Raw genomic sequence first — 21672 nt, 5'->3', positions numbered from 1 at the left:
TATGCACTTGCCTGATTTTGCATTTTATGGAGGGGGAAATTCCACAGGTATGGTGTGTAGGCCTGGATACTGTTCTAAAAGTGCACTTGATAGATTTGGGCATAGCCTAGGGGGTGGCAGGTTTTTTTAAAAAAAAAAAAACAGGAGGGAGGGGGCTAACACAATGCAGCCATTTTTTTAGAGGGGCACTGAAACAAAACCACCAAGTGGCTTTGCTGGCAAGTTTTGCTGATTGTACCTAATGACATCCACTCAAGCAATGAGCCAGAGATGCAAAATGTGTGATTTTCTCTCTCTCTCTGTCACATTGACTAATAAGGCCATCTAGGGATGGGCTACCTCCCCCTTCCCCAACTTCTTCTTATATGGTCTCGCTGTTGCAACCAGAGGCATGTTCTAACCATTCTGTATGCAAAGATACCGTTGGTGCGTTATGCTAAGGGTTTTACTCCCGAGCCACATGCACAGAGCTTTTGCCATAACAAATGAATCTCTCTCTCTCTCTCATCTTGCTCTGCGGAGCATGGATGGAGTAGTTCCCCTTACTTTTGGGGGGCTACCACATAAAACAGTGGGTTTGGGAGGAGATAGTGAGACCTGATATAAGTCTGAGTCATCAGAGGAAGAGGTCGAAATGGCAAGTTGGGGCAGGCTTTCTGTTGCTGTTTTGCCCAACCCTATCCCACCAATTGACATATTGTGAAAGAGGAAGAGAAAGACAGGCAGGCAAGCAGACAGAGGGGCTGCATTTTGTGTGTGTGAGGCTCTTAAAGCAACTTACAGGGAAGGTGTGTTTTAAGCCCTCTGCAGTGTTGACAGAGTGACACAGCAGCTACTGGTACATCCACTTTTCCAATCAGACCAGCCCCTTGGAGACTATATATAGGTTTTACAGGTAGCATAATAAGGAGGAGAAAATAATCTTCAGTGCCCTGTATTCAAATACACAATCCACATCATGGTACAACCAGCCACAAGTACCCAATAATTTTCGCTACATGGGCAAGAGAGATAAAATTCATGTTCCCTCCCTCCTCTCTCCCTCCCCCCCTCTCTCTTTTTCTCTCATTCTTCCTCCTTCTCTCCCCCCCCCATATATATCAATATACACAATCCAGGCAATGTACACCAGTCTGTAAAAACTGTAAATGCTATTTTGCTTTTATTTTAAACATATTTTTGTTGTAGTTTTACAAAAAAAAAATCAATAATTGGTACTTTTTTACACTCTGATTTTTTTTTCTGAATATTGACAGATCTGTAGAGAGAGCTGTTAATGTGAAATATCTTATTTCTTTTTGAAAGTTGAATGTCTTGAAGGTTTTAAGCCACAATAAAGCTAAAATATCAAGTCTCTCTTTTTTGGGACAGCTCCTCTTTTTTATTTTTTTAAAATAATTTCAGCAAAGAAGGGCATTGGTAAGCAAACGTCAACCCTCCAACTGTCCTTTAATTTGCCCACTGCTATTTGGTTGCACACACCATGTTAAATCCCCCACTGGAAAAGAATTAAATCACACCTCACATTCCCTTGCTGGCTGCTGGTGGCAAGTACAGGATCCATACTCATTAATGATCACCAGAGCACCTTCAATATGGTTGGGTTTGTAATCAACGTAATACTCCTGGGCTGACATAGCAGCCATTTGATGCATGGTTTGTTTTTGCTTTTGCTTCCTGCGCTGTGTCACAAAACACTGTCTCAGTTGCCTAAGGCTGGCAGGGAAACACTTCCATGAAACGTACAACACCAAAACTACTATGAGGAACGAGAAGATGAGGGCCATGGTCCCTGTGACCACCTTGTGGATCTGAACAGCATTCTCGGTGTTCTCGTTGGGCATAGTTACCGTGATGGCATTTGTCGTTCTATCCCCTTCGATATCCTGCACATCGTAGTTCATTGTGGCAGGGCTGTAGCTGAATGTTTGGTCACTGTTGTTTGCTACAGCAGACAGGAGGTTAATGTCCATTGTTGGGTCTGTTGCATCTTCGCATAAGTGAAAAGCATATACTGCATCTAAGACATCCTCACCCTGTGTATATTCAGGGGTGGCACAGAGGAGGTTGCTGTCGTAGCGGCCTTTGAAGTTGCTCAGCCAAGAGGCCAAGGCGCAAATGTTACGTCCACAATCCCAGACATTTGCAGAAAGGCTGATGCTCACGAGGGACTTCCAGGAGTTTAGGATCCTCGGGTGGATGTAGGTGAGCCGGTTGGAATCCAGCTGCAGGTACTGGAGTTGAGGTACACTTTCAAAAACATGAGGCTCCATGTATTCAATCTCATTGCCCGAGAGGTCCAGTTTCTCTAATTTCCATATCCAGTCCAAGGAATTCACCACAATAGTGACTTTATTCCTGCGCAAGCAGAGGGAGTGCAAGGAGATGAGCCTGGGGAAATGGGCCAAGTTCACTTTCACCAAGTCATTGTGCTCCAGGTGCAACTCGGTGAGTTTGAACAAGCCTGCAAAAGAGTTTCGAGTCAGGCTTTTCAACTGATTGTATCCTATGTCCAGAAACTTCAGGCTGCGGCAGTCTTGGAATATTCGGACAGGCACAAACTTGATGGCGTTGGACCGCATGTGCAACGTCGTCAGCTTCCGCAAGCCGTGAAACAGGTTCGGCTCCAGAGCCTGCAGGTTGTTGTAGGATAAATCCACACTGCGCAAGTTGGGCATGGGCCGGAAAGTGGTGTTGGGCAGTTGTGTGATTTTGTTGGAACTCAGGGTGAGCTCCTTAACTCGCCGCAGCTTTTCAAAGGCATTTTCCTCCACTGAGCAAATGTGATTGTGATCCAGATATAGCCACGTGAGTTGCATTAACCCTGTGAACTGTCCGTCAGGCAGCTCGGAAAGGCTGTTGTACCGCAACGACAAGCCCATCACGCCCGACAAGTTGTGCGGCATCTCTGTGAGATTCAGGGATTCGCAGTAGAAGAGCCTCCCCTCGCACCGGCAGAGCTGCGGGCACCCACTATTCACGGCTGGAAGCATTTTGAAAAAGAGACCCAGTGTGCACAGGATCAACCCTGGGGGCTTCCTCAGCAGCCAGTTTAAACAGACACCAATAAGAAGGAAATCCATTAGCGAGAATATCCCCAAATGCGCTCGAGAATGTCCATTGAATCTTTTGTCCGACAGTTCCCTTTACGAATTCTGCATCATATTGTATGTAAAACAGGGGGTGAGGGGGTGGGGGCGAGGCAAAAACAAGAGAACCATGGGGGCTAAAGATGTCACTTTCGGGGCTTTTGCCCTGTTTAAAAAAGAACAAAACAAAACAGCATGCAAAAATCTGTACAGCATTAAAGTTCAGAGAGGCATTCAAAAGGTACAAGGGGTCTTGTCCATTTTAGCTGCCGCAGCATAGAAATGAACAATTCTTTAAAAAAGAAAAAAGACCTCTCTCTTCACGAAAGAATGAAATTAAAAAGTGCCTTACCCACCCTTTTCCAGAGAGTGACAACCTCCATTCAGCGGCTTCCTTTGTGTTTGGACTTAATTATATGCAAGGCTCCAAAAGAGCTCTCTGTTGCTACAAATTCTGTCTCTTTCAGCGTTCTGTGAGGCTGGCAGGCTCACAATGTCTCACTTTGCTCCGTCTCAAAGGGCGAGAGGCAAGTCCAGCTAGCTTCTCTCCCCTCCTCTCCACTCTCCTCCCTGATTTTTAAGCTGACTCCCAGGACCTTCAAGTTTCAGAAGTATGGGCATAAGGCTTGATCTTCCTTCCTCTTCCTTCCTTCCTTCTTTCCTTCCTTCCTTGCCTTCCCCCCCACCTCTCCCCCTCTGTCCTTTTTTTTTTCCTCCCTTCCTCTGCGGTTAATACTGTGACGTGGGGAGGGAGAGAGAGGAGGGGGAGGGCAAGGAGAAAAAAATGAAGGGGGGGGGAGAGAAAAACCCTTTCCAAAAAACCACCCCAAAAACCAAAACCTCTTTACTTAACGGCTTCCCAGGATTTGACATTCCCTTTCATGTCCATCCTTGCAGACGCGGGCGGCGGCAAGCACCAAATTTTTTGTTTTTGTTTTGGTTTTTTATTGACTCCGCTGATGCAGCTTTACCATTCCTTCCCTGACCGGACCGGCGGCATAAAGATGGCTTTATTCCCCATTGCTGGTTCGCCTTGCTGGTTCGAAGATGCTTAAGAGCAGAGAGCGAGAGCGGCAGCCCAGGATCCCTTCCTTCCAGCAGAAGCAGTATGTAGCTACAGCACGCAGAGGCACCGAGCGCTCACTGAGCGTCGTGAGCTCTCGGCGATTGTATGCCTGCGCCGCGCTTCGCAGCAGACAGGGGCGAATGGGAAAAGGGGTGGGCATTAGCCAACATTTTAGTGAACCAGTAAAGGGATATATGTTCTCTGATGAAATGGAAAATACTTTAAGCTCCGCTCGCCTTTGCTCAAACACACACACACGTATGCACACACACACACGCTCACGCAATCGACAGCTGCAGCGGCGAGGCATTTCTTAAGGAGGCGACCGAAACAGGGACCCTTTTCCCTCTCCCCAGCAGCCGCTCCTCTTTGTTTAAAGGGTCCCAGCGCAGACGGGTCAGGCTGAACGTGGGGGGGGGGGGCTTTCAGGAGAGATGTGTCCAAATTGCGACATTTGGGGAATATTTGGTTGCTCGAGATGAGGCATTGACTCCCACCCACCCCCCTTTTCTTTTCTCGTTTAGTTCCTGCGGGCGAGAAACGTGCGTGGCGCGCACCCTGTCCGTCCCCCCCCTCAGTTTGACGCCTGTTTTGGAGCAACATTTCTTTCTTTTGCGGTGGGGGTGGGGGGTAGGAGGCTCATGCTGCCATCACTGGGTTCATGTGGAAACGGAATACCCTTTGGGCTTCCTACCCTACTGCATCTAGGTGTTTAGCATATGCTCTTGCTAATGACATCTCTGTGACAAAAACCAAATTGCAGCGCTATACGCTACAGCATTCGGAAACGTGATGTGTGCGTTTTGGATGCAAGCATTTGGGAATCTAACTACCATGCAGTTTACTTCGTGTGTGTGTGTGTGTGTGTCTGTGTGTGTGTGTGTGTGTGTGTGTGTGTGTGTGTGTGTGTGTGTGAGTGAAGGGGTGAAGCTGGAAGGATTAGACTCCCAGCCCTCAAAGACTCTTTTGTTGTTTTGTTCGATAGACTAAGAATTGCCTGCCTGCTAATTTTCGACCTTCATTGGATTTGGAAAAGGCCATTGTTGACAGGCGTTTTCCCCTCATTTCCCCCTCTTTTCAACATACCCCAAAGTCTGCTGGTTGCCAGTACTTTCAGAACAGGTGGTTCACACCTCAATATTTTGATACTTGATTTCTCAATCCTGGCACAGTTGACGTGTTTATCAAGGTGTTGCATAAAATAGGCATGCCAGGTAATAAAAGGGGTGTTCCTTTGAAAGCTGCTCCACTGAGGAAGGTGTTGAGATGATGGGCTTCTTATTGTCCTTTGGCTAGTATTGACTGAAATCTTGAATTTGCATTTGGTGTGATGCATCATTGAACAGGAAAGAAAGAAAGAAAGAAAGAAAGAAAGAAAGAAAGAAAGAAAGAAAGAAAGAAAGAAAGAAAGAAAGAAAGAAGATGCATTAGAATTGCCATTTCGGAAAAATCCTCCCAAACATCACTTATGGAAAACAATGTCAAAAATGTAGAGAGGAAGCATTCAGGCACAGTGTATTCAAAGCTTGCCTTTATTATTTGCAAAGTTCGGTCTGCACTTTTCAACATTTCTCATTTATTTTAATATGCATACCCGGGCGCTTAAGCAAAATGCAAAGCCTGACTCCCAGGTGCATCTCTTTTTGGGGAGGGGAGGAAGACTCAGACTCCTCCCCCTGTTTCTTTATTCCCTGCTCAGATGGACCTTTGCTGCTGATCCTGCCCAGTGGAAGCAATGTATACAAAACCAGCATGGAAGTTGATAGAGAGCAGGCAGGCAGGCGAAAGGATGCACTGGATGGCAACTTTCTGTATCCTAGGAGTGGGTCATGGTAAACATGGAAGGTTGCTTAAGTCACAGTGGATGTGGAAGGCATTGGTAATGCAGATCTTCAATGGGTCAAGGGGTCAACCTGAGTTCCTGCTCAAAGCTTTTGACTGCCCTCTGCAAATGGAGACGTGGCAAATCTGCCTGCAAGTTTCAGAATTAGTGGTAGCAGTGTGTGGTGGTGATCAGTAATACTATTTCAAAAACCTCTTTAGCACATTCCAGTACCTGATTGCTTTAAAGATGTGGAATGCTCAGATGAGCTGCAAAACGCACGGCCTCTCTAAGGCTGAAATCTTAGGAGTATAAAAAAGATGCCTTATACTGAGTCAGACAAATTGGTCTGTCTAGCTTAGCATTGGCCATCCTGACTGGCAGTGGCTCACCATGGTTTCAGACAAGGGAGTTTTTCCCAGCCCTGCCTAGAAGTGCCAGGGAGACCAATGAACGCAGATGTGCTGCCCTAAACCATTGGAGTCCATGTGGTGGTAAACAGCAGAAAGATGTTCTTAACACATGCTTCTAGATGTCTACTGAGAAATGAACCCCAACTAAGGTGCATGTGCACAGATTCACAGACTTAGTTTGCAAAGGTGGGCAGAGTGCAGAATTGGCTTGAGAATACACAAAAAGAAAAAGAAAAAAGACCTGAAGATGGGCAACAGCAGGAGTTCAGCCAAAATTAACCTAGAATTCCTTGCCCATGTAAAATTGGGGCTGTTGGTCTTGGAATGTGTTCCAAGCAGTGCAGGTTGGTCTGTTCAGGTGAATGGGAAGCTGCCTCAGCAACCTTATTCTGTTCACAGCCAGCCCCCACCTATCTGCCTTCTATGATAGATCTAGTCCAGAGGATGAAAATAGTCTGTCAGCTTCCTTCTCATAACAACAACAACAACAACAACAACAACAACAACAACAACAACAACAACTTCTACCTCACCCATCTGGCTGAGTTTCCCCAGCCACTCTGGGTGGCTTTCAACAGAACATTAAAAACAGAATAAAACTTCAAACATTAAAAACTCCCCGAAACAGAGCTGCCTTCAGAGTTCTAAAAGTCAGAGAGTTGTTTATTTCCTTGACATCTGATGGGAGGGCGTTCCACAGGGTGGGCACCACTACCAAGAAGGCCCTCTGCCTGGTTCCCTGTAACCTCACTTCTTGCAGTGAGGGAACCACCGGAAGGCCCTCAGTGTCCGGGCTGAACGATGGGGGTGGAGATGCTCCTTCAGGTATACTGGGCCAGTGTTGCCCTTCAACAATGCAACAGGGAAGGATGGGGCAAAACTAGAATTAGTTGTCTCTGCCTGTCACTGGCTCTGGCTCCCTCTACTGTTGGCCTCCCTACCTTCCACCCTGCTAGTCCTAACATACAATAGGCACCATTGTTTCCAAGGGAGCCAACAGTCTCAGGTTTCCCAGATAATATTTTTCTTTTCTTTTTTTAATAGCAAATTTAACTAACAAGAAAAACAAAGTAAGTGGAGGAGGAAAAACAACAACATTTCTGTGTATTTTTAAACCATGTTGATGCATCATTAAAATGCTGGTAATCTGCAATGTCTAGAGTGTTGGGTTCCATAGAATTGTAGAGTTGGAAAGGACCCCAAGGATCATCTAGTAGTCCAACCCCATGCAATGCATCTCAACTAAAGCATCCATGACAGAGAGATCTGGTTTCCAAATTCCTGTTAAACCATGAAATCATGGGATATTTTTGAATGGATCATTACTCCTTAGTCCTAGTTTCCTATCTGCACAAGAATACTCATGGGTGTCCTGGATTTTTGCTGCCTTGGGATGACTTGTGAACAAGAGAAGAACCGTGCAAAGGACTCTTTGTAGAAGTGGTCTCTACAAAGTATAATTCACTTGTGCTAGTTGTGGGGCATAGAAGATCAGTCATTTAACAGACATGGAAGAAATGTATCTCAGGACCTGCACAGAACAGGATGTGCTGTAGAACTCCCACCTCCCGATTTTGTTTTTAGTGGTGGGGGAAGAAGCAACCACTGGAAACTGTAACTAGGAACTGATGGAAGGGAGACTGGAGGCCATGTGTTAGATACTAGACACACATCTTTTCTAGAAAAAGTTGCTGAGAACTAGAAAAGAAAAAATTGCAATGGTATTTGAGAAGGCAGTAGAGGAAGAGTTTGCATCCCTTCCTTATCCTGCCTTTGCTGGTTCCAATTAAAAAGCCTCCAGTACTCACTCTTAGAAAGCAGCAGCATGTAACTTTGGGAGAAATTATACAGAATTCCATGGATATCTATCTAGACAGGCTGCTCTCTCCCCAGCATCCCAAGTGGTAACCAATCAGCAATGTCCTGTGTCATCTTTTCCCCAGAAACCATTCCTGGGCTGCAGTCCTTTGCATACCTGGTAGCAAGTCTGATTGGATTCAGTAGAGCTTAGTTCTTAACAAAGGGGGATAGGATTGCACCACACTGCTTCTTTATGGTAGCACTTACAATAAATAGATTCTACCACAAGTGGTTTGCAGCAGTTGTATCCTCCCTCCTAGGTGTTGGACCCAGCTCTTTTGAGCTTGATGACAGAAGTGAGACACTTGTGGTCTATAGCAAGTAAGACCGGTGAGATGACTTCATGACCTGAGCACACCCAGCCCTAGAGGACAAAGAGACTGCAGTTTAATGACTGCAGTTTAATTCTCTGTTGAGAAAGCACACACTTGCAGGTGCACTGAGCAACCCCCCCCCCCCGTTTTGGCGACTAAGTAGCTGGTATCTCCTCGCCAGGCTTCTGCCCTGAGCTGGACTGCTGGAACAATGGTGTGACCATGCCTCCATCCAAACTTAAGTACCCTCACCTGATGGGGCATGCACAAACAACCTGTGATTTCTTCTACATGGGAGTTGCTGTTCTGCCTGTCTCTTGAAGCCCCTCCTGATCCTTGGAGACAGCGGGGAAGGGGACAGAGGGGAGTCTATCATCCTGTTCCTCTCCAGAACAGTCTCTTCCGCTATTCCTGCCATATCCTGCACCTCCTTCCATCTCTGACTGCTTAGACTTTCCCCCTTCTTCTAGTCCCTTCCCCTGGATCAGCTTTGGGGGCCCTGCCTCTGCCACACACTCCTCAGAGACCTGCCAGTCCCTGACATCTGACCTGGAAGCTTTTCAAGAGGATTCTAGGAGTTCCAGCTTATTACTGCAAGGAAGGTGTTTGCTCCCTACAATACCTTCCTTTGCCCATCTGATTCCACACCTGGTGTCCTATTGCAGTATTGAGGATGGCACAAGTAATTGCACAACTCAGAGGAAGATGAGATCAAGTAAATCCAATCCCATCTCATAGCAAGGTCCTTCAGTGACTAAACACACATCAATTCCATCAGTACCACACATTAATCCCATGTGGACAAATTTATGAAATTGCTATGTTATTGTTTGCCTTCCTGCAACATTGAATGGGGTGTGCCATACAGGAATTCTTTAGGCAAGGAATACAGGTCACCCAAGTTGGCTAAACCACTTCGTGCAAAAAAAGGCCATTCCCTCCCTTAATTAGGAATTCTTATTAAACTAACCAATCAAAACATTACTTCCTCAGTCTCTCTTTGCTATATCAATACCAATATCAATATTTACATATATCTATATGCAGTGAAACATGTTTCTGATCAAATTATTCTGGAAGTGTCCTCATTCTTTCCCTCACTTTAGGCTTTCATCAGTGCTAAAACACTACACTCGCACATTCTTCCCAAAATTTTTAAATCTACCCAGTGGCAGATTTGTATAAATTAGCAGATTTAAATGAGCTTTTATTTAAAAAAAATAGTTGTTAGATGGTAAGCAGCATACATGTATTTAGAGGAAAGTGACTAAAAATATGCAAAATTACGCTGCAAAAGACCCATTTAAGTAAACTTGTGGGAAAGGAATAAGCCAAAAATATTCATAGTGGTAACACTGGTGTAACTGGTATCGTTTTTTTTAAAAAACAACAACAACACTATTCTCTGAATTATCTTACACTAAAATATTGCCCCCCAATCATATTTGTGATATCCTGTTTTGTTGACACAATGTTACCTTCACATTCATGTTCTCTAACTTGAAGCCAACAATGGGAGCTACTTACAACATGGGACCCACTGTTGATTAGAAAAAGGTGTCTGCCTGTTTCTCCACTTTGCAGGATGACCAGGTGCAAAATAGGGCAGGGCTTATCTGGTTCTAATGACCATGTAAAAGAGGAGAGTGTTTGTTTGTTCGTTTGTTTGTTTGTTTACAAGTGTGGCCTGTTCCATAGGAATTTTATCTGTGTGTTTGTTTTCGAACCAACTCAACAATTTTTTAGCAGAAAGATGCATTGCTGCCGCTGAAACTCAAACGTTCTATATTTATTTATTTTAGCAAGATTTATATGCCAGAGTAAAAAAAGAAAGGTTTGCATAAAATGGTGTAAAATATTCATTAAAAATAGCAGTAAGGACACTTTAAAACAGCCACCCTAATAACATTACCAAGATATAGATAAAAATCAACATAATTTAATAAATGTATATAATTAAGTTGTATGCTAAAGTTGAGATACATATGGTCAAAAACAATGCAAAAAAGGTGCCTGTCTAATATTGATCTCTTTAAAACTCCCCTCCTTCATTCTTAAGGGTACAATCATAGCTCAGTGCTGGAACACTCATTTTCCATGGAGAAGGTGTATCATTCAGACTGTGGCATCCCCAAAAGGCATATCATGTATTAAGGATGGGAGGGACCTGAGGCCCTCCTAGACAATGCTGAACCCCAAAGCCCATCAGTCCCACCCAAAGATGATGGGAGTTGTAGTTAAGCAGCATCAGTAGGGCCACAGGTTTCATATGCCTGCCACAGAGCAAGGCTCAGTAACCCACCTGCCAAGGACCTGGGGGCCATTGCTGGGCAAGGTACGCTATACTTGGCTCGACAGATCGGTGCACTGATTCAGTATGGCAGGTATTCTTCATTTTTCCCCCCATTTAAAACCGTGTTCCAGCTACCCTTCAGTTAAATTCTCACAGCAATATAGAATAAGGATGATAAAGGGCCAGAATAAAAACAAACTACAGAGAGCAGAGCAATGGTGAAAACAATCAGGCTGAATCTTTCCCAAAGCAGTAAATTCATAGTGATAGTTCAAACCGTGGGCAGTAAATAATGTATTTTCTAGACACCGGGGTGACTTCAAGGATGATGTTGGGTGAGCCTCCCTGGGGAGGACATTCCATAAATGGGGTGCAACAACAAAAAAGACCCTGCCTCCTCTCACCACCAGCTAACCAGGTGGTCGTGGAATATGGAGGAGAGCCTCAGTTGTTGAACACAGTGTTTCAATAGACTTATGTGATAAAATAAAAAGGCAGTTTTTAGACACCTTTGTCCCAAGCTGTGTAGTGCTTCATAGGCACTATTGAATTGTGCCCAGAAACATACCTGTAGCTGATTAAGAACTGAAAAAATCTGTTACATGTAACCAGTTAGCAACGCTTGCTAACATGAAGTTGCAGAATACCAACAAAGGCTGCCCTGGCAACCCATGTGCATTCCTTGCATGAATATTGAATAGAATGCTAGTCTGATTGCAGTTTTTAAAACATGCAGGCATATGGATAAAATGGACCTGTGTGCAGTTGTTTCGTGTGTTGGCTTACACACATTTAGCACATTGCTTCCTTCTGCAAAATACTTCCAAGGAGGAGTTCTATAATGTGCAAAAAGGCCTTAAGATCACCCAAGAGTGCCTTCTTAGCAATATAAATCAGTTTGTCACATTTAAATGGCAAAACACATGGAGATATGTTTGCTGGCGGTGTGCCAAAGCTCTAGCATCTTTGAGGAATGAAGGCATGTGTATACATGCATATATTTAGCCAGCCTACCAGGGTTTAAGAAACTATAAAATATGTGCTATTTTTACACTGGTGGATGAAGTTATTTTCCTTTCCTGTATACTTAATATTTATATATTACTCATGCAATATGATATGAATATAAATTAATAATATGTCTCACCCTATTAGGGAAACAAAACTGTGTTTAGGCCAGGCAAACAAGTACATAGAACCTGTCACAATCCACAGATCGGGTGCACTGTAGATGTTTCAATGATGTTGCATTAATCCGAGCGATTGCTCCAGAGTAAATGGATGGTGTGGCACTTTGAGATGTTCTGTTTACTGTGGTGGGGAGTGTGAAGTGTGGGAATGTTGTGGATAGTAGGAGAGGATATATTGATTAAATATTATCCTTCTTCACTCACACTCGTGAGCTAGTAAGCAGAGCACATTCCCTTGCACATTGCTGGAAGCAAGTTGGTGGTTTGTTAGAATCATTTGAGTTGAGCAATCCAGTCTGGCGTGTCCAGATTGGATTGTTCCTGGTAAATTTTCCCTTTAGTTCCCTCTTAAAAACAATAATGACATGACAGTCTTCTTTTAAAAGTAATGGTAAAGTTTACTTACATTCAGTTCACAGTATTGTCCTGAAGGCAGCCTTTATTTTGTAGTTGCAAGTAAATATGTAGAGAAAATAAGTCTGAGCTAGGCATCAGACTTTCTACCTTGTGGCTTCCATCCTCTGTAGGGATGAGCCATGTGCTGCTGGCTAAGAGCCAGCAGAAGGAAGATGGCAATGTATGACAGGAAGTCCTCCCTGTCTGGAGCAGCATTCCCCTGTGTGTCCTCTCTAGGAAACAGGAAATGTTGTATTTGACTGCTTCAGTGAATGATGCATCCCACAGGGTGTGTGTCCTTTAAGTGCTGCAGTGGTTGTATTCATTTAAGGAAGGGATGTGAAAACTTTGCCTGTCCTCCCAGGCCATATTCAGCCCATCTGTCTTAGGAGTCTCTCCTACCTGACCCATCTCCCTGAGTTCCATGCTGGCTGTAGGAGGGAGGGGAAATGCAGCAAATGACAGGCTGGTGCAACCTAGACTTGGGTGGTGCCTAGGAGGTCCCTGGCCTCCCCACCCCTTGAAAAAGAAACAGTGGACCCTTTAGCAGTACAACCGCACAAATACTTGGCGTCTATAGTGTTGTGCCTTGGTTCAGAAGAGGTCTCTGTTGTCATCATTGCTTCTTCTCCTGGGAGAAAACTTGTGTGGCCCCCACCTGCCTTGGTTCTCTTATTTGGAAGGCTATGAACTACACAGACACACAGATTCGGAAAGAGCAACACCCATACGAAGAATGCCTGGCTTTGATTGGCTTAAAGTGGGTGGTCATAGGCTTGTCCTTCCCCCTGCTTATTTTTTTGTGTGCTTTTGAGGCTTGTCCTGCTTTAGCTTCCAAGAGAGAGAAAGGACGCAGAAGGGGTCATCACCACTCTTTCCCTACCCGAACCCTTTTCTATGTGAGATAGTTTCATATTTATTTATCAGACTAAATGTTTTCCCTCCCTGGAGATAGATCTGAAGATGAAAACAGGTCTGACACTGCCTCCTTAAATAGAGCTATTTAACCACCCCTTGAGCAGCTATGTTCCTCCATGTGAGGATGGGAGTGTTTCAATCTCACATGGTCTTAATGCTGGCCAGGCTGGGATAGTGATGGATCCAGTCCCCACGCCTGAAAAAAACAAAAAAAACAATCCATCATAACAGCATTGGACTAATCATCCTGAAAATGATTATGTTTGACATTAGCTTTACATTTGAATAATTGTTGTTCCGAAATCTGCCACAAACGGGAGGGGGGGTACCATTTGGTTAGCTTCTTCAATGACCATGTGTTCCTTGCTCATCTTAGTGATCAGCAGGAGTCAAAAGTTGAGAGCTTACTCTCCAGGGTACAACAGTAGGCTTTCTGATGCTTATATTTTTCTCAGCTTATAACCATCAGCAAGCTGTAAAAATGGAATTTGAGTAGTGATTTTAATTTCCCTTTGTGGCTGGCAGTGGGCAAACTCAAACTTTGATCTTTACTCTGTCGTCTTTAATTTCCAAGTGCAGTGAAACATGGTGCTTCTTATAAAGGGAACATTTAAAGAGAAAATCAGGGAGGGAAAGATGACTTCAAGAGTAGTAAGTTAAATGAGTTATTTCTCTGATATTTACATCCGGAGTGCTGCTGACATTTGGTACACGGACCCTGCTAAATGGGTTTTTTAAAAGAATTTCAGTTGAATAAGGAGCCAATAAGATAGATTAATGTGGCATTTGACCTGCTTCCCCACCCCCACCAAAATGTCACTAATTTTCAGCCCAAGAAAACTTCAAGGTGCTGAGGTAAGTGTCATTAATTTTCAAGCTGTTGCTTCATTAGCACATGGAATGTGTTATCCTCTGTGAGCATTGGATCTGCTTATTAATATCACCCAATTTATTTTGACAATGTGCTAAATGCACAACCATTCACTGTAGATGCACTTGCTGTTATCACCAGCAGCTTCCCAGATAGCAGGTACAAGTGTGTAACTATAAAGTCTGTTAATGAGGTGACCTACATGCATATTTATTAGCAGTAGTAGTAGTAGCAATTTTTGAATACTAGGACGCAATAGCTTCATGGGTCTTTTTGCAGGACTGTTCGCAACTATTATCTCACAAAAACCAGACCAAATGTGAACTATTATTATTTGGATTTCTTACCTGCCATTAGGTTCCAAGTGGGTTACAACCATTTAAAGAAAGAGTATTAAAATCAGATAAAGCAGATTACAATCATAATGCAATGGATTCTACAATTTGAAATTTTAAAGCAAGCAAATGGTATGTGTGGTTTGAAATAAATGGATGAGGAGAGCCTGGCCTCAGCTGTCCATGCTTTGGACCTCCTTTATGGGCTATTGCAATGTGGGGCTTCCCTTGAAGATGACCCAGAATCTGCTGATGGTACAGAATGCAGCTCCAAAAATGTTAAGTGGAGCAGTCCAATGGGGTCATGTGTTGCTGGACCTGAAAGTGCTGGCAGGCTGCACAAAGTGACTTGGGACCCAAGTACCTAAAAATGCACCTTCCCTAAATCAGGCATCTCAGACCATACAGTAGGCAGGTGAGGACAGGTTATGTGGCCATCGGCAGGGCTGCCTGACTGGCATAACAGGCCTTTACAGTGATCGCTCCCCACTTGTGGAATGTCCTCCCTGGTGAGGTGTGTCTACATCCCTCATTATTGACTTTCAAGAGGAATTTCAAAACATTCCTTTGATAGCTGAAAGACACTGTTCTCCAGAGATCCCTGAGGTCCTTTTTTTTTTTGAATTGTTCTAACTGTTTTTAGGGTTGCTGTTGTTTTATTTTAAGTTTTAGTATTTGTTTGTTTGTTTATTCATTCATTTCCCACCATTTTCTCTGATGGGACTCAAAGTAGTTTAAAGATAACAGCAATAGTCTCAAAAACAGCAACAACAATAAATAAACAATTATTTAACATTGATAGAATTACAATAGAGCGAGCGAAAACTAAAACTATTAAAAGCATACAAATAATTGCAATAAAAACAGTACAGCACTGGCCTTTTCATTAAATGCAGTCAGTTCCCCAAAGCCTATTGAAGAAACAAAGGTTGTCACCTGTTGGCAGAAGGACAATAAGGAGGGAGGGAGGCAGCCTATGCAGAAACCCCCTTCGACAGTAAAATCAGACAGAGAGGTTCTATAGCTAACCCCCAAGTATAGCTGTGGATCTGGACATTCATCCGCACTCTTATGAGATGGTCACAGTATATGCCAAAATTACCAAAATGCCAAATGTGTCCAACACTCTATTGAGTTGGGTGGGTGGAATGCAGGGCCCTGTGAATTGACCTTGCTTTTGAGGCTTGACTCAATTTCAGGACATTGCATCATGCATTTCATAGTGTTCAAAGCAGGCAATATTAATGCCCCTTTTCTTTCCATCCAGTTCGGAGATGTAAACCGTTTCCTGTTTTGCTGCCTGCTTGGCGCCTGCTACTTAATGGCTCTGTGTAATGTTGTATTCAGAATTGAATTAAAGACCTTTGTGGTTTACTTGTTGCTGGAAAAGGTTATGGGTGTAAATAAATGAACCAGGCAGCACGGTATCTAGAAGGATGGAGCAGTCTTCTCTAGCCTGGATGTCTTCTCTAGCTCCAGATGTTTTTGACTGCAACTCCCATCCATGGTGGCTCAGCAGAGTTATAGTCCAACACTTGGGGGGGGGCATCATGATGGGAAGGGCTATTCTATGTATATGCCATAATCTTTTGAAATATTCAGAGGAATGGACCCTGGGACCCTCACAATCTAAAAACAAGACTTGTTCAAGTTATATAGGCATGCATGCCACAGGCTCAACCTACTGTAAGCTGCTTTCTTCTCTTCTATTTAAACAGCCACCTCTTTGCAATATCCACACACCTGTTTATTTTTCTAGGTATGGCCTGTTTATTTAGCTGGCTGTTTATTTATTTAGCTGTGGCCTGTTTATTTATCCTTCACTTCAGTCATTCTGCCACATTGCAATAAAGGCAGAACTTGTAATTAAGAAGTAGAGCACACAGGGCCTAAACTGGATCCAGAACTGGCCTGGGACTGCTTGCTTCAAGATCTTTCAGAGATAAATTCTTTGAAGGTCAACAATCCGGGGAAGAGATGGAACAGGCAGTGCCTCTGAAACATGAAAACTTATGTTTATGCAACAGGTTTTATTCTGCTGTTGCATATAACTCTGATGTAAGTGCCATGACAACCAGATTGAACAACTTGAGAAGAGAAGAAAAAAATCATCAGGCTGCTAATATCAGCAGCATAGCTGTCAAGTTTTTCCTTTTCTCATGAGGAAACCTATTCAGCATGAGGGAATTTCCCTTTAAAAAGGGGAGAACTTGACAGCTATGATCAGCAGTCACTTTGAAACACAGTCCCAAATGTGCATACAGACTTCCCTGTGAGATGGGTCCCTTTCCATGTGCACCAAGCCTGCATGGAGAACTCCCTGGTTCAACATGGATGGAGGGAGTCCTTCTCTAGAGGGAAGCAATGGGTGCACTTGGAAACCCTGTTTCCATAGCAGATTGCTGGCTCTGAGTAATCACTTCAGAACGAAAAGACTTTGCATCAAAGTTCCACTTCAAATTTTGTAGCATAAGATTAGTCCTACCTGAGAAACAGAGACAAAGAAACAGTAATCTGCACTTGTCTTTTCATCCTGTCTCACTGCCCTTCCCAATCATTGAGGATCACTTCCTACTTTGTAAAATATTTCCCAGCCATTATCTTACCTGTTCTCACAATAACCATGTGAAAGTGATGCAATACAGTGTTACCTTCTTTCACAATTTGGGAATATAAATTGGAAGAAGATAGCAACTTCTCCAATGGATTTTATTAGGTCTCTCTCTCTCTCTCTCTCTCTCTCTCTCTCTCTCTCTCTCTCTCTCTCTCTCTCTCTCTCTCTCTCTCTCTCTCTCTCTCTCTCTCTCCTATATGCCAATGCCTGACAAAATATATCCTAACATGCAGTAGAATATGTGCCTTTCTTCCTTTCTTATTTTTTCTGCCCCCAATTCATCCCAGATTGATGTTCATTTGAGATGCACCGATCAAAATCTTAGATGTAGTGAAAGTGTCAGGTAATAATTGATTCCCCCCTCCCCCCAGGCATTTCTGGGCCATGCTGGAGAGACTTGTTTTAGTCTCATCAGAATTGTATGCACTAGAAGAGTGCAGCTGTTGGTGTATAAAAAAAACAAAAAGCAAAAGAACCCCCCAAGCTGTTAATTGCATTTCCTCACCTGTTACAAGGGGTGCTTCCATTTCATTCCCTGTGTATTGCCCTTCCAGCAGATGTCAAATAGTTAAACAACTGTATAATTTTTCATAGACATATGAAGGCAACCCAGTTTCAGGAAGCTTTTAATGTTTTTTTGCTGCTGGTGTTGTTGTTTCTGTATTTTTGTTGGAAGCCCCCAGAGTGGCTGGGCAACACAGTCAGATGGATAGGGTAATAATAATAATAATAATAATAATAATGTTCCATGAGCATCCATGCTGATTTGCCTGCAGGGAGGCTAGGCAACATTAGCTGTTTAACAAACATTCATTCTCATTTGTTTGTGAGGGAGGTTAGATGATGTTGTGCCCAAGCAAATGCTGTCCCACACTTTCCAGTGACTTTTCCAGTGACTTTTCCCCATCCATCATAACAAACAGCCTGATCTTTTGGGAAAGTACAGAAGAGCTCCCAGCAGGCCTGGCCCACCCATGAGCTGAGGTGAGGTGTCTGCCTCAGGCAGCAGGATCCACAAGGTCAGCAGAAGCCAATGTAGAACTTAATTCCCCCCCCCCCCGAGTTCTACATCAGGATCTTCACTCACTCCTTCATTTCTGGTGGCAAAGGGGGCGCCATTTTGTGGTTCGCCTCAGGTACAAAAATGTTTTCAGATGGCCCTGGCTCTGCTCCCAGTCAAGCATAAATGGGCAACCTGAATTTTCCTGTGTGTGAGTGAAGCTCACCTGGAAATGGTGACAGTCTGGAAGCATTCAAGGACGGGGTGGAAAACATATTATGAACAGCAGTTCATGTTTGAGCAGAAATACATGTGTTGTTCTTTCCAGTGAAAAGCTTAGACAGGAAGGAAATTGACACTAAATACCCGCGTTTTTTCTATGCTTTGGTATTTCATTGGAGTTTAGTACTTTTCAATAAAATTCCATATTCGTGTAGAAACAAATGTTACTTTTGGTAGGGAACTTTCCTTATTTATATTGCACCGTTCTGGACAAACCAAATGGCTACTTTTTCAGTTCTGGCAGTCGCAATCCTACTTTTTAAATAGTGGACCTTAGGAACATATTGCCTTCTGCTGAGTCTGACATCTGGTCCATTCTAGGTCACTACTGCCTACTACATTGCCTGGCAGTGGCGCTCCAAGGTTTCAGACATGCTAGATCATGACGGGTTGAACCTGAAACCCTTTGCATGAAAAGCATGTGTTCCACCCCTGAACTTGATCATTCCCCCCTAGAGCCATGGCCCTTCTGGTTCTTCTTTACAGCATCTGGCATAAGGAGGAGGAAAGCAAAACTCAAAATTTAACAGAGCTCAGTTATTTCCTGTGCCCCCAACCCAGTTCAATCAAAACAGCTTATAATAAAAGTATAAAATACACCAGACAGAGTAAAAGCAATTGGAAAAAAGTCCATCCATCACAACCATAAAAACGGTGGCAGCCAAAACATCAAAAAACAGTGCAGAAAAATCTTAGAAACTCCAACAACTGGCAGAATTAAAAGTGTAAGCAGCAAATCTCATATGTCAAATGTCAGCTGAAATATATACATACTGAAAAAGGCTTTACTACCCATATGAAAGATGGGAAAAGTGAAATAGATAAGGTGTGCTCACAAGGAGTTAAGGTTTACTCTTGCAAAAGATCCTGGACAAAGACATGTAATGTAACTTTCAAATATTTCCCCGGGAAATTGTATTTCTCTCCAAAGGTTTAGTAGTCTTTGCAAATGCTCTAGGCATGCCGCCCACCCGCTTGCAGGATTTTAAGCTATTATGCCAGTTGTCATTCTTTGCACATTCCAGCAGATGGCAACTCCAGTCTTCTTGACATCAAATGTCTACGGAAAGTAGAAATATTTCTCTCCCCCCCACCCCCACCACTGGCTCAATCTTTCATCTATATACACAGATAAGGCATAGATAGACACATGACTCAGTTCTATTTTTACTGGAATCACCCAATAGAATATGATTTTAGACCAACCAGAGAGAAATGGCTTGCCACCTCAAAAGCAATAGAATTGCACACACACACACACACACACACACACACACACACACACACATACACCCACTGCATGCGTGGATGTAACACCCTTCCTCCGTAACCGCTGAACCAGATTGCATCAAATTAGGACAAAGTGTATCTTGCCCATCAGGGAGGGATCTGGCATATTTTTTTCCCCCTAAAAAAGCACGCCTTTCATACCTGAAATAATGATTGAACACAAAAAAGTGGCGTGCAAATTATACATCACCAGCAGAAGCTCTAAAGACTCCAGCAGCATTCAATAGAAAGGCAGATCGTGCACTGTCACCAGCAAAAACTCTGACGGGTGGCGCCAAATACTGATATCATCAACCGAGCAACTGAAACCACCAAGGCGGCCATTACCAGACAACCCACAGAGTCAGGCTGGGGCCAAGGAATGGAGATACAGGGCGGAGGCCTCGGCTCGCATTTAAATACTAGCCCAAGCCAACGCTGACAGACTAGGCCTCGTCTCTACTTTAAAGCCTACAAGCTAGGGCTCTGCTCTACTTTACAGACTAGGCCTCAGCTCTACAGCCCTTTAAATACTACCCTGAATGGAGCCCTGGGTGGGGGGCCGGATGGGAGTGAACACAGGGATGAGACACAACCAGGGGGGGGGCACATAGTCCAGGGGGAAATGGACACATCCTCCCCCTTTCCTGGGAAACATTGACCCTGAGCATAGCTGTCAAGTTTTCCCTTTTCTTGCGAGGAAGCCTATTCAGAATAAGGAAATTTCCCTTTTAAAAAGGGAGAACTTGACAGCTATGACCCTGAGTCACTCACAGTAACGTGTCATGGATCGTCACAGGGTGGGGGCAGCCACAGGGATAACCCACAACAATATATGATTTAGAGATTGTGTTAGAAGGATTGGTGATTAGACATTCTGTAAGTTGAAACAATGTTGAAAACATGGCAAGGCCAAACTGTTCTTTACAACATGTGAGCCTTTTGCTTATACTCTTGAAACCAATGGAACATCGATGTTCAAGTCAGATTGTTTTGTGCACAAGAATTCCTTGATCAGACCTATGTAAAAATGCTGAAGAATGATTGACTAGCCTTCAGAGATGAAGAAAATACATCAACTGGATGTGTTTGGAATGAGAGGGATTCAATCATTTGAACTGAAACAATTACAGTGGTTTGGGTGATGTAGCTGCACATTTGAAATGATGTAAGCAAGCTCAAATTCTCTGTTCCTCTCCTCTTGAGACCACTACTAAGCACAGCCTTTTTTGTTTTGTGCTTTATTTATTCCTCCCTGCTTTTCCTTCAGCTCCTGTCTTAACCTTTTTACACATAAAATCTGTGTCTGGTGGATACTTGCCTGCAGAACTTCTAGCAGCAAAGGTCAACATCTTCCCTTGAACAAACACCAGCTATAGGCTACAAATAGGTATCAAATATGCAAGTTCCTTGTCTACTCATTGTAGAAACTAATGCTCTATATGAGGCAGACTGTCCCTGTCTCTATACAGACCATAGCCTATTTTCCAATGGTTTCCCTTTTTCTGGAAGGTCCTTTGTTTGTAAACATCTCAATGGTGAATAGGGGCTAGAGAGAAGAGGCGCACTGATTTTTGACATCTTGCATGAAATATACTGCTAAGTCCTCAGGGATTCAGGGTGCTCCTTCTTTATTCATTTGGTCCATTTGGCATCTGCCTAAGATGATTTCACACCTCCAGCCCAATCATAGGGTGGGCTGAATAATAATGCTCACACTGGTGACTATATTAACGACACCTAACATTTATGCAGATCTTTGAGTATTTTAAGTACTTCACATAAGTCCTATCAGTGATCCCTGGGATAAGGCTGAGGCTGAGAGAATAGTGCCTCTCCTAAAGCCCACCTATTGTGTCCATTTCAAAAGTGAGATCTGAACCTACCTGGGATTTCCTCCTTGACTTCTCAGTTTTTGAGCTTCTACAGTGACCCTCAGG

General features: G+C 43.6%; 2 protein-coding genes across 5 annotated transcripts in view; one reads left to right on the top strand and one right to left on the bottom strand.

Annotated features, from left to right (window-relative positions):
- CTNNA2 (catenin alpha 2) overlaps positions 1–21672 on the top strand; it is a 512597-nt gene that overhangs the window by 309354 nt on the left and 181571 nt on the right. The window contains exon 1 of one of the 4 annotated variants that reach the window (XM_035103047.3): positions 4060–4195. The exons of the other annotated variants lie outside the window; for them this stretch is intronic. The gene's annotated coding sequence lies outside the window, so the exon portion shown is untranslated. Of the gene's footprint in view, positions 1–4059; positions 4196–21672 lie in introns of those variants that run through there. 4 annotated transcript variants of the gene reach the window in all.
- Positions 1135–3924, bottom strand: LRRTM1 (leucine rich repeat transmembrane neuronal 1). Its single transcript, XM_035103048.3, has one exon. The coding sequence runs from the start codon at positions 3081–3083 to the stop codon at positions 1515–1517; it is 1569 nt and encodes a 522-aa protein (XP_034958939.2). The 5' UTR covers positions 3084–3924; the 3' UTR covers positions 1135–1514.

This window comes from Zootoca vivipara, chromosome Z1, assembly GCF_965207765.1.
Source record: "Zootoca vivipara chromosome Z1, rZooViv2.hap1.1, whole genome shotgun sequence".
Lineage (NCBI taxonomy): Eukaryota > Metazoa > Chordata > Lepidosauria > Squamata > Lacertidae > Zootoca > Zootoca vivipara.
This window is presented reverse-complemented; position numbering and strand designations above follow the sequence as displayed.

Coding starts and splice junctions, on each gene's coding strand:
- LRRTM1 (XM_035103048.3), bottom strand. CDS start 3,083: ATGGATTTCCTTCTTATTGGTGTCTGTTTAAACTGGCTGCTGAGGAAG.